Genomic DNA, 14785 nt, shown 5'->3' on the forward strand with positions numbered 1-14785 from the left:
ACTACAGAATAACCAAATGCTTGCGGCTGTTCAGCCTGCAGAGGCCTGGAGTATCCTGAATGAATATGCGCTCCTTCTGAAATCATTTCGCCCGACATCGTCAGATCAGCACACGTTGCCACCTTGTTTGACGACACCAACTGTGGATTGAACGATAGCTTATCGCAATGCATTACACACTCGCATTCACTCGCATGAGTCTAAGACCACATATCATTGCGCTATGACCACGACAGCGAGTATCACAGCCGGCAGACGAGCAGCGACATGTGGCTGCGTTGTCGGTGGGCAATCAAATGATCAGGATTCTAGCAGTGAAGCCTGGGTTGCCAAGTCTACATTGCCTGGCATGTCGAATGGATCTGCACCTTGATCCAGCAGTGTTGTCGAGCAGCATGTTGACTTTCGGGCGTCTAATTGGAAGCGTTCAGGTCTGATGTCATGAAGAGTCCGGCGTGTTGAGGGTGACGATCAGTGTGACAACTTCGTGCCCCGCTTGAGCACACGCCTGATTGCTACTTGCCCCCACAGGCCGCCACGCCTGCCGTGCGCCCCACAGGCCGGCGATTGACGCATGCCCCGCAGAGACCCTGCGCAAGTCCCCGCAAAGGTTTGAGGAGCACGTGATGCAGTAGTGACCACGTCATCAAGCAATATTCTGTCTCACCGATTGCTCTGAGTCTTTTCCGTCGGGCAGTAGACCACATCTAGAGTACACTAGCGCATTATGGCACTGATTCTGATCGAAAATTTGAAAACCTGTGTACGGGCTTGATATGCTATGCGACAGCACTGAGCAAGTCTTTGTGCAATATTGTTTCAAAAGCTACTGCCAGATGTTTGCACTGATAACAAGCATGTCTGCGAAACGTTTGTGACTTTGGTGACCTCAGCCTGCCGTCAAATGAATTTAATCACGTGATGACAGATTTGCGGACGTGTCACATGATGAACGCTAACCTCGATGCCAAATGAGCCTCGAAGACAGAGGTCGAGGGTGCCCTTCCGAGTCGACGCCGTCGATCCCAGCATCCCCGTCGTAGACGATCGCCCCCGCAAGCCGAGGGTTGTGCATTCATGACAACATATGGGAGGACCGGCCTGCAAACCCATGCCTCATGCTGTCAATCTTTCCGGTCACGGGCTTGTAATCGCTACAAGTCCCGTGGATCGAAACATGCATACTCTATATGTCATATCAAAAGAGGCAAGAACGACGTGTCAGTTGGGCACCGCTGCTTGGGTGCCCATTGCATCAGCGAAGCGCTGCAATAGCCTTACGCCAGGTCAACAGGGCTCAGTTAGACAGTCCGCATGATTTCTGACTTTCGACAATATTCGAGACCGCTGCGTTCACATTGGAAAGAGCGCCGTCCGCTGCTAGCGCAGCCGATCGCATAGCGGCAGCCTCGACTAGCGAAAGCGGATTACATTCAGATCAAGCGGCAGCTTGAACGTGTTCAACAGCTTCAAGGCGGCAGTATCTCGCCGAGACGCACATTGGCGAATCAGCGAGATCCGTTCCGCCTGGCACGCGGGTGATCCAAGCTGCCGAATTCTGATCACCATCCTGTGAGCGCTAGGCTCGGCGCTGTCGCTCACCCACTCGAGCGCAACGAGACAAGGCAAGGACCAGACGGTCATTGATGCTTGTCACGCGTGATCTTTGCACGGAGTCTGTGGCCCTGACTGAGTGAGCACCGCGCGCGCGTGGCAAATGTTGAGAACAGTCGCGCTCGAAATTGAAAGGCAGAAGTGCCGAGCTGCCAGGCGGATGAACGCATGTTCAGTGCATTTGAGGCTGGCAAGGATAGAATAGTCTCGCAAGATGTGCAGTCGCCTTCCAACTACTACGTAGCGGGCAGGTACCGAGCGCACGCCTTGCCAGCCTCGCCGCTCACTTCACAATCACGTCGTCGCCTGGGCAGCGTATCTCGGCGTCTCTCACACGTTGCCCCCGAGGATGTTCCGGAGGACGATGAAAGGACATGGCTGCTCGTGGGCCTCCGTCCAGGACCTCAACAAGTCCATAGATGGCTCAATGCCTGGTGGAGACGATGGGCTATCCTCGTACTTGTGCCTTGCCTGATTGTGAGCCTCAGAATGGACTTGTCAGCACGGCAGCACTGATCACAACTGCAGATCTGGATATGGTGTGCACTGCCCTTTCCGGTCTCGGATCCCTACGGCACAAGCAAGGTCAATGACCAGCAGGCAGCTCAAGACGAGGACGATTTACCGGTCGACGTCAACTTTTACTTCTTCCTCCTAATCTACTTTGGCCTCTATCAGGCTGGCGCACTCGTGTGGATCACGTCGCTATTCGGACTGTACCGGCTCAACTGGTGGCCTCAGAGACTGGGCGGCAAGATTTCATATGCGTTCATGTGGATGAGCGCGCTCGCCGTTGGCTTGTTGCTCCATCATCTCGACGCTTTCGGTATCAGGCGCCGCCAGGACGAGCAGAGACCGAAAAAGGGACATCACAATCCCACAGAGGATCCAGACTGGGGAAGGAAGACGCTCTGGGTCTCGCTCGCCTTTTTGACAATGTCAATGCCCGCACTAGCCTGCTTCATCAAACTCAGATCAGACCGACGTATGTCGTATCGTCACAGTCTGACGGACATGCAGCGCACGTAAGACTGCGCTGAGTATTGGCGAGATACACAGCTCATGTCGCTACGCAGGTTCCTCGAGAGACAGCTGACGAGACGGATCCCAAAGTCTTACATACGCTTCCTCTGGTTTTGCCTGTCGCTCATCGTCGCCCTCGTCTCGCTCATTCTCGGACAAGGCTATGCGACAGTATTCCTCAATACGCTGCCCCACCAGTCCCTAGACGGCGCAGCCTATGTCTGGACGTGGATTATAACTGTCCAGATCCTTTCGAGTGCGGTTGGCTACATCCTAGAGTATCAGGTCAGAAGCAGAGCACTGCTTTTCGTCTTCCGATACTACTTTCTTCTGGTCTACTACGTCTTCTACAGGACGTTATTCGCTCGCCTGCGCTCGCCAGACCAGTATGCGCTCATTCAGCTACTGTCGTCGATCTGGATCATCACATTCTATCCGATTGCACTTTCCAAGCCAGCTTACCGTTCGCTGCAATGGCTGGTAGGCTACGAACGCTCATATGAAGAGCATCAGGAGATCATGGGACACTGTAAGCTCACAGTGCATGTGGTGGACACCGCGCACAGGCTGACAGACTACTCTCAGCGCTCTACCTTCGCAACTTGGCTGAGAATGTGACAGCGCTCGGCTTCTTAGGCTGGCTGACGATCCTGCACTTTGGTCCCAATTCGGACGTGTATCCATTCTTTAAGTTCGACTCGTCTGATAACGATCCCTTCCATTACACCTACAGCCTGACCGCAATCGCTACATTGCTAATCTGGGCTACAGAGCTAGCGTCGTCTTTTGCGGCTAGACAGATCTGTCGATGGATCTACGCGGTCGATATCACCAACATGGGACTCAACTGCCTGCGGGAGTTTCCAGAGCTGACGATCTGTCTTGTGTGGACGTCGGTGCATGTCATGTCGGACATTCTCCTCTTCCTTGTCAAGCTCAATTTTCGATGACGGACTGCCAACAAGATCGCTACCGAGCTGCGCCCCTACCTCGGCCCGACCTGCTGCGCGAGATGCCTTGATGGCCTCTTGCGCGGTGTGCACTGTCGAGAACAGCTTGGGCGGCAATATGCTTCAGTCGCATCGTGACTTCGACGGTCGACTTTGTTCGCGTTTGCGTCTGGATGTCAAGATCCTAGCGACAGGCTCGCTCGGTATCAGGACTCGACCAATGCTAGTGCAACCATACGAGCTCACCTCTCTGTCATCTGGCGGGATGATCTCGTCCTGCAATTCGATCGAACCTGTCTTGATCTGCGTCTCGAGGCCCGCAGAGCCGCAGGGAAGCGCGTCGGGAATGGCGAGCGCGAGAGAGAGCGCCATAGGTATCGCGGCGCCCAAGGCATGCAGCTGCACGACGACGACGCCCTCGTCTCTGAAGCTCGTAACACCTTTGCGCAAATAGAATGCAAACGAGCTCTTCCGCGTGATCTTGAGCGTCCTCGTCTTGGCTTCCTCGAGGGTCGCAGAGACATTTGCACGGCCTGCAGAGCCAGACTGAAATGCGCCCGTGCCTAGGCCATGATTGATGCGACTGCCACGCAAGTTGCTCGACGGTCGCAAATTGGCATCACTTGCCTTTTGGATACCGAGCTTCCTGACGTGACCAGTCAGGATGGGTCTCTTGCGAGATGCGAACGCTGCAACTTCTCCCTCTGCAGTCACGCCCTCGACCTGCATCGTCAGTGAGATAACCGGATCGCGCCTCGGCTCAGGCACGCAGCAGCAGCACGACGACAGCACGCGCGCCGCTTGCCGACTCGCTCAAGCACGCACACGCCCAACTCACGAACGACCCAGCTCGGGCAGAGCGAGCCGTCCTGCCAGATGCAGACGACAGTGCTATCGCAAGCGCCACATCAGCAGACATCGACAGCCGCAACGCAGCCTGTGTCTACGAGTCATGGGGAGAGGCGCCAACAGAGCGCAGTCTATGCCAACTCGGGCTCCGCATCGCGAGGCACGAGGTCTCGCAAGTCGCTCAAGTCGCTCCTGTCTCGACTGACGACGAGGCGTACCGCGCTAGATGCGCCGCCTCCGCAGCAGCGCCAGCAGCAACAAACTCACCAACAACAACAGGCCAAGACTGCGAGCAGCAGCCAAACTGGGCCCAGGACGGTCAATAAGAATGTACCGTCTGGCCCTACGAGCAATGGAAGTGCGGCACCTATCGTACTCGACATGGCCAACGCGTCCCCCGCGCAGGCCCGGGCGCGAGATGCTGTCTCATCCGACTTCCCACGAACAGCGACAGCCTCATCAGCCGCAGATTCGCTGACCGGCGGCCACAGAAGCCTTGATTCGCCAGATCCAGATGGGGCCTCGCCCGACGCGTCTATCAGGCCTATCACGCCTCATTCCATCGCGGGTAGCGGCAACGAGTCCTTCGCGACCTCTCCGTCCGAAGCAGGTACGGGACGGTCAGGCAGCTTAGCACGGAGTCGCATGTCTGTTCTGACCAGCGCATCGACCAAGCCGACGACGATATTCAGCGAGAGCACAAACGGCGCTAACCGTATCGCTGTCGCTGTGCCTGATTCGCCAGACAGACGGCGAGGCTCTCAGATTTCTGTCGACAGTGAGATGGCGACGCCCTCGACTCCGCTGGCTGCGAGCACATCTGAGATGCTTGCTAGCGAGAGCACCGAGCCCTCGCCTGTGTCCAATAGCATCTTGCCCGGCGCGGACAGCGATCGGCACGCGTCTCAGCCATTCTTGCCGCCTGGCGCACTCGGCTACCCGCACAGAACGAATCCGCATCCAAGGAATAACCCACATCCAGCAGCTCCCGCACTCGACAATGCGTCTGTCCTCACCCTCGCCTCAAGCAGTGCGGCTGTCTCCGCAAGGCATCAGCAACACGACGAAGATGCCTCTATCAGAGCCCTCGCACCCAGCCGACGAGTGTCGGATGCTAGCATGGCATCAAAATGGTCTGCGCCGATACTGTCGAACCAGCCGCTTGGCGTCGGCGGAGGCGTCGTACAGCGATCTGCGTCTATCCGCACGATGGCCACTGGCGGCACCGGTGGCCTGAGCGACCGCGTCGTCTCGGCTCCCCGAGAGCCACAAGGTGTGGACGGCAACACCGCCAGTCAGCAAGTCGCTGCGGATGCGACGTATCGCTTGCATCTCGATGTCGACTGAAATCGTTCGTGATTTGCGAACGGACACTCATTCTCGACAAGCATTTGTATTACTTGCCGTGTGTGTATGGCCCAAAGAGATCACTCGCGCTATGCATTCGTTCACACTCGGAACGCATGATGCGACCGGTATGAGCTCCTTTGACACCGGCGGGTGTGCGCGCGGGCACGGTGTGTCTATGTACCATTGTAGGCTTGCTGCCATGTCAAGAGATACTGCAGGGTCTTGCTGAGTACCGGCCTATAGCTCTGAGAGCAACCGGAGCCAGCGCTCGATGACAGTATGCCCATGCTGATCCATGCGTGTCAGCTCAGACCTTTGTACGCAATGTCGTACTGACTTCCAGCTGGGCTAGCTTGATGCGCTCATTGGGCAGATGAGCAGAATCGCTGGAGGCGCCCATCGGAAAATGCACCGCCGAGACACCAAAGTGCTTTGTCAAGAAGGGTAAAGCAGGACTGCACGCTTTGTCTCAGCATTGGAGGAGGGCCTGTAGATGGACATACATTGAACCACCCTCGCGAATCCATAGCGGCTCGATCTGGTATACGTCATCAAGTGCCTGAACAAAGGCGCGCGAAAACTTGTCTGTGACACTGCCAAGCCACCAGTCGGCGGTGTGATCAAAACGGATATGGATTTCGTTAGGCGATGCAAGCTTCTCGAATTCAGCCTGTAGATGCGCACGAATGGCTGATTGGATGACGCCTAGCTGCTGATCGGGCACGATGCGGACCGACAGGGATGCGCTCGCCTGATGCGGGATGACAGTCGAATGGCGTGAGCCGCCAACAGCAATGTCATGGATGGACAGACTAGGCTGTCGCCACCGCGTGAGTAGGTATTGCAGAGCAGTGCTCTGGGTATCTTGGGTGCCGCTACTTGTACGATCGACAACTGCATGGTAGAGCGCCAATTCGTCCGCCTCGAGATCTCGCACGGCATCATAAAAGTGCGCGATATTGACATGCTCATTCTTGCTCAGCAATGTGGCAAGTACCTTGATCAGATCGATCAGTGGCTCATGTACAGCGCCACCTTGCATGCCTGCATGTAGGTCTGGCTGCGAGGAAGCAATTTCGAGAGTGGCTCGGATGACGCCGCGAAGGCCGAATGTCATGCACGGTATGTTCTCGCCGATCCAGTAGGAGTTGCTGATGAGGATGACGTCGATAGAGCCTATCAAGTCGCTGTTGGCTTTGACGGCCCCTGCGAACCCAGTGCTACCGGACTCTTCCTCTCCCTCGATAAGCATGACGAAATCGACATCGAGCTCTTGCTGCTCACGCAAGCTCGAAACAGCAGAGGCGCAGGCAACGATCGGACCCTTGTTATCGCTCACGCCGCGTCCATAGAGGTACCCGTCTCGGCCAGTCAGCTCAAAGGCTGGGCTGTGCCAATCTGCCGGCCTTCCCTCTTCGACGACGTCATAGTGACCGTAGAACAGGACACGCTTCCTCAGACGGCCCGATGTCGGCTTGACCGCTTTGAACGTAGCAAGGACGAGAGGGTTCTTGCCGGCATCGCCAGCCAGCAGCCTCGCGTTCGCGCCTAAGTTTTCGAGCGCATCTCTCAGATACAAGGCGCTCTGCCTGCAGTCTTCACGGTGGTCCTTGGAACTGATGGACGGGAACGATACGAATCCGCGCAAGATCTGAAGCATTTGGCCTCGCGATAGAGCCCGGAAGGGGAGGCCATCGCTGTCTATGTCTTGTGTGACATCCCACAGCTTGAGTACATTATCGCTTCCGCCGCTGATGATAACATGGGCTGCTCCGGAATGGTCGTGCAATGCAGTTGTTGCGAGCAAAATGCCGGAATGAGCTTGCCAAGCATTGAGAGCCTCAAAGGCCTTGCTGTACTGCACGAGCATGCCGTCATCGCGTCCGCAGAACAGATGACCTCCGAGCAGAGAGAGTGCAAGGACGTCCGCATCTGATGTCTTGAGCGTTCTGATGCAAGTCAAAGTCTCGAGGTCCCAGATCTTGAGGGCGCCGGCCTGGTGACCCGAATAGAGCGTGCTCTCTGCGACAGCGAGCGCTAGCACCGCGCCGGCATCTGGCCGTAGGGTGGCAATGTGAGAGATATCATCTGTCTGGCATTCCCACAGCTTGACGAGCGAGTCTCCCGAGCCGGATGCAAGGATGGCTGCAGGGGCTTGTTGACCGACTCGACAATGCGTGACGGCGAGCGAATAGATGTAGCCATTATGCGCATAGTTTCTAACGTGCCCTGCTTCGATCTGATGATGAGGCGTCGATGTCTGAAGGTTGGGCGTGACAAGACCGGCGGCGTTTGCGCTCAGAGTGGGCGATAAGGGCCTTGAGCTGGCAGGTGATTGGCTCGCTCTTGCCCGCTCAGGTAGGGAGAGAGAGTCGAAGAATTTATTGTACCTTATCGGAAGCGGCGTCGACGGCTCACGGACGTGCTCGGTGACGTTGAGCCACTGGATTGCGGCACATTGGCAGCCCATAAAGAGTGTCGAGGTCTGTCGAAGCCAGACGAGCGAGAAAATGTCGCCAACGTTATCGTGGGGCGGCTCGACGATCATGACGTTCGTGAGCGTGCGGGTATCCCAGACCCGGACGGTATTATCGCCCGAGGATGAGAAGAGGCGGTCGAGTGGTGAGCCCGACAATTCGAGGCAAAGCACGGCTCGGGCATGGCCAACCAAGCTCTGCTGCCGATCGAGCGTCTGAGCATCCCAGACCTGCGTACCGTTCGTCGCAGATCAGCGGAGTGTCGAGCTTGAGTCCGCAGGGGGACACTCGCGTGGATTGAGCAGTCCTGCGAGCCGGCATAGATGTGTCGCTCGTCTGCAACGACGGCCAAGATGCTCTCCGCGGTATCCGCATCGCCGAGCGAGGTGAGCAGGAGGGGCGGCCCTCTTGCCTGCGACTGCGTCATGCGCAGATCACTCGGCGTGCTCAGCGCTCAGTGAGACGGACCCTTGACGAGCTCGACCTGGCGCTTGCTGCTGATCGATAGGCGACAGGCGCGCTGCCCCGCTGCCCCGCTGCCCTACCAGGTTCTACGACGACCGGCGAGCGGCTGTCCGGCTAGCTGGCCATCAAGGCAGTTGGCAGTCATGGCCAGCGATGAGCTGCCTGCCAGACGCCGGGACTCGGCTGACACGATCCAATCAGCGCCTGCGCCGCCCATCATCCGACGAAGCTACGACGATGACCACGAGGAGCCCACAGGCGCCTCAGAGGCAGGCCTGTCGAGCGACTCGGCCAGCGCATCATACCGGTCGGCATGGTCAGATGTGACCGCACGTCCCTCGCTGGAGTACACCGAGCTCGCGGACGATGACGCAATCCAGACCGTTGACTTCTCCGACTTTGACATGTCCTCGTCATTCGTCGACACACCTGGCTTGCCCGACCTGCCGAGCCCGCACGACTCGGCTGTCCAGATGGACAGGCTCCCTCTGCCTTCATCATCTGGCTGGCAGTATGACAGCGCAAGCGAGACATGGTCGCCATCCGCCTCTGCGTCTTTGTCACAGCTTGCCACACCCCAGACCGGCGGCTCCCTTTCTTCGCCCAGCACGAGAGTGCCTACATCGCCAAGCTCGAGAGCGGCAAGTTCACGCAATCTGCTGCAGAAAGAGTGCACAGACGGAAGCCTGCCCGCCTTACCCGCCTTGCCCACCTGGGCAGATCCGCCTCGATCAAGGCGCAGGCTCGGTCACGTCGCACTCGCCCATCTATCACGCTCGCGCGACAAAGGCAAAGCAAAGGCCGCACAGTACGAGGAGCGGGAACATGATACGACCTTCGTCGAAGATTTGCTGGCCTTTCTATCGGGCCAGAAGCGGCATCGCAGGCGTATTCTCGGACCACGCAGTCATCAACGGTGGCTACTGCAGAAGTGGCTCGTCTATCTCGCCAATTGGCTTGTCAGTCTGACACTTCTCTGGAGCTATCCCGAGCTCATAGCTGGTTATAGCTCACCGCCATGGGCTTGACGGCGATGACGCTCGCTCTCATGACTTGGTTCAATGCCTGGGGCAACGCTATCGTCCTACAAACGACAGACGCAGTGACACTCAGACTAGCAACAGCAGCGGCTGCCCTGATGCTCCTATCTGCATCGGTCGGTCACGCCGCCTTTGCGAGCACACCGGCATCGCTGGCCCTCTTGTCCGTCTTCAATCTGCTGCTGTGGCCTTGCCTCGCTCTCGTTCGTGCTGCTCGACACCTTTGCGAGAAGTATTGACATCCTCAGACAGAGCGCCGCAGTAGGCTACATCAGCTACAAGAAGCGTACATTCCGCTTAGACGCCAAGATGCTACTCTATTGGCGAAGCATCGGCCTCCCAGGCCGACGCACAGTCCAAAACCGCCTGTCGTGCTGCGGACTCAATGAGTAAGCTCAGCTGGTACTTCTCACAATCTGAGCTCACTATTCAGACAGCCCCTTCACAGAGGCCGCACTGACTGCGCTATGTTACCCGCGAGCTCAGATGCAAGGCTGCAAGGGACCTCTGATCCGATTCGAACGCAAATACTTATACATCACATACGCAGTAGCCTTCGCCGTTTGCGGTCTCTTGCTGCTCATCATCGCAAGCTCCATCGTCTGCTCGAAGAGCACAGAGGCGTCATACGCGCCAATACCCACAGACGATCTGCCATCCTCATCGATACCCACACATCCAGACATTTATCGAGATCATTCGCCCGACAACAAATCCTTGCATGAACAGAGCCACGTCTTCGAGGACAGCGATCGCAAAACTTCGCACGAAGCCAATGGAATCGAGCTGCACGCGCTATGACATCGAGTGGAGTTGTATTATTACACAACATTGTCAAGAAACCCTCAAAAATCAATGCTCGTGATGTCGTCGATCAAAACTACCAGGCAGCCTTGCCGCTTTCTCTGTGCCGCTTGAGTAGATCCTCCTTGACCGTCTCGCTGAACGCGAGTGACTTCTCGCGATCGTATCCAGGCTCAGTGCCGCGTATACTCGCCGATGGCTCGCGCATCGCGAAAGGATTCATATCGGTAGACTTGAGATCGGCGAGAGAGTGATTGATGAATCCTGTCATTGGCCATCAACTCAAGTCTGACCTGTCAGCGCAAGGGACGAACGATGCGTGGCTTCATCTGCGCGGATCTGGTAGAGCATATCAAGAAAAGTGGCAGCTGGCTGCATTCGCCAGTAATTGATCGCAATCTCTGGCGCCTTTCTGTCGAATTCGGGCAATCGACCAGCCTTGATCTCGTCAATAGCGAGAGTGTATGTCAACACGGCTTGCTCCTCAAGCTTGCCCACGAATCTGTGACAGATACGCGGGCTTATGACATATCTGCAAAGGATAGTCAACGCGTGGTCGTGAGAGGAGAATGTAAGAGCGTACGCTAGTGCAAAAGCGCTAGTAAAGACACCTTGGGCAGCCATAGTCATGAGGCGCATGAAGCGACCTGGCTTGGTAATCTCGAGGAAACTAAAGAGATGTATCCGCTCGTTCTCGCTCTGCATTCGCAGCATCAGTATTGTTTCGAGTCGCACAATCGACACGAGACTTGCCTCTTGCAAGAGTGTGTGAATCCAGCCGCCGTCCCTCTCCATGGTGCGGAGACTCTTGAGATGACGTAGTATCGCAGCTGCCGAACCAGGCACGCCTGCTATCGTCTCGAGGAACTGAAGCGAACTCTGTTGTTAGTTGAAGGGTCGGCTGATGTTTCCGAAAAGGCGTACGATGAACCGGCGCATCCAGAGCTTGGGACTCATCGCCAGACCAGCCTCGCGCAGTTCTTGTAGGCTGAGCGTCGCGCCGCGCTTCTTAGCGAGCTCGTCAGCTTTCTTGGCGTCAAAGTGTGCGTAGCCCGTGGCAGCATCAAAAGTCCACCTGATGGCGCCGATGGCCCAGTCGGCCACTCGATCGCTGAGCGTCAGATTGGCCCGATGGACGACCTTGACAGCTTCGACTTCGTCTTTAGTGTAAGTGGGATGAAAGAGCAGCCAATCCTCGACGATCTTTCTGTTGTCCTCCGAGACTTCACTGCTCGGAACGCTGGCGAGCTGACTTGCGCTGGCTGCTGTCTGCGAGCGAGGGTGAAGCGAGTCCTGTACGGTCGAGATTGAACGTCGCAGGCCTTGTGGAGTGACCAAGATTGTCGTAAGCGGCTTGCCATTCGCGAGAGAGTCGGAGCGCGAGCGTGTGGCGAGCGTCAAGGTCCGCTTAGTGGGTGCGCAAAAGCTGACATGCTTCGAGCAATGGTTGCTTGTATTTCGTCTGAGGGCTGATCTTGCTTGATATGTGATCATGATAGTTCGTTTGTTCGATATCGGAGAGGGCGCGTGTGCGCGAGTTTATATGTTCGGGAAATGCCGGGCGATGATCCGATTTCTCACGCGAGCAGCTTCGAGCGAGATAGTTGTGATGATCTGCCGGCAGTAGGGTCGACGGTCAGATGAGTCAAGCTCGAAAGAGGAGAGCCGCTGGTGCACCTCATGTAGATAGGTACACAGCTGTGTGCAACACGAGTGACAACATCTTGACAGAAAAGTCATGACTTGGTGGAAGACTTTGGCTCTCTGACCTGTTTGACCGAGGCAAGCTCATGAATCAGCGACAGTCACTTGCTGCGCATTATGGCTCCGAGCTCGCTAAAGGGTGAAGAGTACGATGCGAGAAGAAATGCGCCAGCAAGTGAATGCTGCTCATCTCGACGCGTAACGCCGTGTCGCGAGCGCCTGCATTCGTTGCTGCTGGCCTGACAGAGGGAGAGCGGATGGCGAAGACGAGGGGAACGTACAAAAAAGCCGTTCCTATAGCTTGTAGCGCATGCATAATCAAAGAGGCCTTCGCCTACGCCAAGATAGGAATTGACGAGCCCGGTCGCCGTGCCCTCTGGGATACCACAGGCTGAGGGTGATAGTCTGAGACGGGTCCAAAGGCGCGCATACATAGATGACGATGTCGTTTGAGGTCGGAGAAGGAGCATTTGCGTTTGAGAGGAGAAGCATGATCAGCACAAGAGCAAGGACGGCCGGTTGCACTGAGACTGACGTGAAGCCAGTTGTCCGTTTGACGCCGGCGAGGACGCAGGAGATGAGGACAGCATCTGCGCCGTAGTGGACCAGTCGTCCTATCATGATGGTCAAGTGATCACTGGACTTTGCCGCTGGCTAGCTTTGTAGCCAGGTCGCTGGCAGTGATCGACACGACGCGGTCTGCTGTGGCCGCCGTGGGCGTGGAGAGAGAAGTCAGGAGGATGCGGTCAACGGTCCTGTTAGGCTTGCTGCTCTGCTCGACGGCTCGTGCATGGACGATCAAGCTTCCTGACTTTGCAAAGGGTCAGTCTCTGCCAGACCTGTCTCGCCCAGCAAAGGCTCAAATGGCTCTTTCTACGTCAGGCCAACAACAGCAGGATGTCGCAGCAGCAGCGCCCGAGCCGGCAGTGGCACCCTCTGCGAGCAGTAGTGGCGTCATACTGACCTCTCCCGCTGCGCCTGAGCAGGCCAGTCAGCCTGTAGCAGGCGACACGTTGAGTGAGCCGGCCTCGACAGCCGATATACCCACGCCCAGCGGATTCGGGACCCTCTTTGCACCCAAGAAGGCGCCCGTGCTGGCCATAGATCCCTACGATGGACTCGAGTATCGCTTCAAGAGACTCGTCTTCCGACCGGCCACATTCTACAATGAGGCCATCATGCTTGCCTTTGGCCTGCTCTTCATCGTTGCCACCTTTAGAGGTCGCAAAGCCAACGCTCGTCGTGCAGAGGCTTGGATGGATGCCCACGTACCTCTCCTCGAGTCTCAGTTTTCGCACGTTGGTGCCTCTGCAAACGGCATCATCAAGAAATCCTCGCCGACTGACTTCATGACCTATGCATCTGGCCGACGCGGCCTGCGGGCTCTGACGGTGCAGGTCAAGACGAGGGCCCGTCATGATATTTCCATTATGGCCTACGAGTTCATAAGGCAGATCCTCGACTTTACCTGGCAGAGCGATGCCGACAGAATCAAGCTCGAATTCGCATTGTCATCATCCAATGAGGACTTCATCTTTGCACTCTCTCAAAAGACAAATCTCAACACACTACGACAGGATCGCTGGGATCTCGTGCGTCACTCTCGCTCGGCCATTCGGGCGCAGGCCTTGTCTGACATCCGAGCAGGGCGCCTTCACGAGCGTGACCGAGAGCAGCGCGCTACCGCCAGCATGGGCGACAATGTCAGAAAGCACTGTCATCACCCAGACCCTTCTCACGCATCCCAAGATCGGCCTCGTCACACTCTTCAAGCAAGAAGAGCCTTGTCTCGCTTACCTCGAAAGCATCGTGGTCACCGATCTCGGCACGACCGGCATCGAACGGCCGGACGATCCGTCAGTGCTACTGCAATATAGTCACTACTATGCTCATCTTTTTGCCTCAGTATTCTCGAGAAGCTTTCGGAGATCAAGGATAGGCGTCTCGTCATGACTCTCGCCCTTCCCCCGACCGCAAAAGCGAGCGAAACTCTGCCTTTGCTCGTACTTGGCTTCAATTTTGTCGATGTGCTCAGCAAGCCAGTCGCTCCTGCAGACACTGTTGCGAAGCTCGTGCGCTCCGCTATCTTCATGACGGGCCAAGTCTGACATTGATGAGTGCGCAGAAAAAGAATCGCAAGGCCACGCTAGATGAGCTGCTCGTCGCGAGTCGCAAAGAAGCCAGAGATCTTGCGGCCGATGCCTTGCGGGAGAAGAAACGCAGCGAAGCAGAGGCTAAGCTTTCCAAGCTTTCGCCCGCCGAGCAAAAGAGATTAGACGAGATCAGGCGAAAGCGCGAACAACGCAAGTCCAGTAAAAAGCTCGCTAAGGGCTAAACAATGCATCCTCACGCGCACGTCTATGCCACGCGAGCCCCTCACTAGCCCTCACGCCGGTAACTTTGCGAGCGCCTACTGAGTGTGAGGCACAAGCAAAGGCAACAATAGGCATACAACAAGCTTGGGCACCGGCTGGGAGCATTGCACCTGGCTGCTCACAGCGCGAATGAG

At 56.7% G+C, this 14785-nt stretch overlaps 9 protein-coding genes across 9 annotated transcripts; 4 read left to right on the top strand and 5 right to left on the bottom strand.

Moving 5' to 3' along the window:
- Positions 1 to 1307: 1307 nt before the first annotated feature.
- On the bottom strand, positions 1308 to 1735 carry L969DRAFT_560793 (uncharacterized protein). Its single transcript, XM_014711099.1, has one exon. The coding sequence runs from the start codon at positions 1642 to 1644 to the stop codon at positions 1414 to 1416; it is 231 nt and encodes a 76-aa protein (XP_014566585.1). The 5' UTR covers positions 1645 to 1735; the 3' UTR covers positions 1308 to 1413.
- A 47-nt stretch (positions 1736 to 1782) lies between these two features.
- L969DRAFT_18792 (uncharacterized protein) lies at positions 1783 to 3587 on the top strand (the record flags this gene model as incomplete). The annotated part of the gene is made up of 4 exons (XM_014710904.1): positions 1783 to 2091; positions 2143 to 2639; positions 2691 to 3166; positions 3223 to 3587. 4 exons carry the CDS (start codon positions 1783 to 1785, stop codon positions 3585 to 3587), a joined length of 1647 nt encoding a protein of 548 aa, XP_014566390.1.
- Positions 3588 to 3606: 19 nt separating this feature from the next.
- L969DRAFT_51873 (uncharacterized protein) lies at positions 3607 to 4316 on the bottom strand (the record flags this gene model as incomplete). Its single annotated transcript, XM_014711100.1, has 2 exons — positions 3607 to 3771; positions 3834 to 4316. 2 exons carry the CDS (start codon positions 4314 to 4316, stop codon positions 3607 to 3609), a joined length of 648 nt encoding a protein of 215 aa, XP_014566586.1.
- Positions 4317 to 4463: 147 nt separating this feature from the next.
- Positions 4464 to 5783, top strand: L969DRAFT_18794 (uncharacterized protein; the record flags this gene model as incomplete). The annotated part of the gene is made up of 1 exon (XM_014710905.1): positions 4464 to 5783. One exon carries the CDS (start codon positions 4464 to 4466, stop codon positions 5781 to 5783), a length of 1320 nt encoding a protein of 439 aa, XP_014566391.1.
- Positions 5784 to 6023: 240 nt separating this feature from the next.
- L969DRAFT_51610 (uncharacterized protein) lies at positions 6024 to 8690 on the bottom strand (the record flags this gene model as incomplete). Its single annotated transcript, XM_014711101.1, has 4 exons — positions 6024 to 6074; positions 6124 to 6241; positions 6290 to 8493; positions 8550 to 8690. 4 exons carry the CDS (start codon positions 8688 to 8690, stop codon positions 6024 to 6026), a joined length of 2514 nt encoding a protein of 837 aa, XP_014566587.1.
- Positions 8691 to 8786: 96 nt separating this feature from the next.
- L969DRAFT_561530 (uncharacterized protein) lies at positions 8787 to 10728 on the top strand. The gene is made up of 4 exons (XM_014711102.1): positions 8787 to 9687; positions 9738 to 9971; positions 10021 to 10157; positions 10206 to 10728. Exons 1-4 carry the CDS (start codon positions 8872 to 8874, stop codon positions 10567 to 10569), a joined length of 1551 nt encoding a protein of 516 aa, XP_014566588.1. The 5' UTR covers positions 8787 to 8871; the 3' UTR covers positions 10570 to 10728.
- L969DRAFT_95849 (uncharacterized protein) lies at positions 10649 to 12066 on the bottom strand (the record flags this gene model as incomplete). The annotated part of the gene is made up of 5 exons (XM_014711103.1): positions 10649 to 10836; positions 10887 to 11104; positions 11156 to 11271; positions 11326 to 11439; positions 11497 to 12066. The coding sequence occupies 5 exons, from the start codon at positions 12064 to 12066 to the stop codon at positions 10649 to 10651; spliced, it is 1206 nt and encodes a 401-aa protein (XP_014566589.1).
- Positions 12067 to 12377: 311 nt separating this feature from the next.
- L969DRAFT_51680 (uncharacterized protein) lies at positions 12378 to 12897 on the bottom strand (the record flags this gene model as incomplete). Its single annotated transcript, XM_014711104.1, has 2 exons — positions 12378 to 12681; positions 12812 to 12897. The coding sequence occupies 2 exons, from the start codon at positions 12895 to 12897 to the stop codon at positions 12378 to 12380; spliced, it is 390 nt and encodes a 129-aa protein (XP_014566590.1).
- Positions 12898 to 13016: 119 nt separating this feature from the next.
- On the top strand, positions 13017 to 14784 carry L969DRAFT_95850 (uncharacterized protein; the record flags this gene model as incomplete). The annotated part of the gene is made up of 6 exons (XM_014711105.1): positions 13017 to 13098; positions 13159 to 13868; positions 13924 to 14132; positions 14183 to 14348; positions 14402 to 14588; positions 14660 to 14784. 6 exons carry the CDS (start codon positions 13017 to 13019, stop codon positions 14782 to 14784), a joined length of 1479 nt encoding a protein of 492 aa, XP_014566591.1.
- Between the last annotated feature and the right edge of the window lies 1 nt (position 14785).

This window comes from Mixia osmundae (assembly GCF_000708205.1).
Source record: "Mixia osmundae IAM 14324 unplaced genomic scaffold scaffold_8, whole genome shotgun sequence".
Taxonomy (NCBI): domain Eukaryota; kingdom Fungi; phylum Basidiomycota; class Mixiomycetes; order Mixiales; family Mixiaceae; genus Mixia; species Mixia osmundae.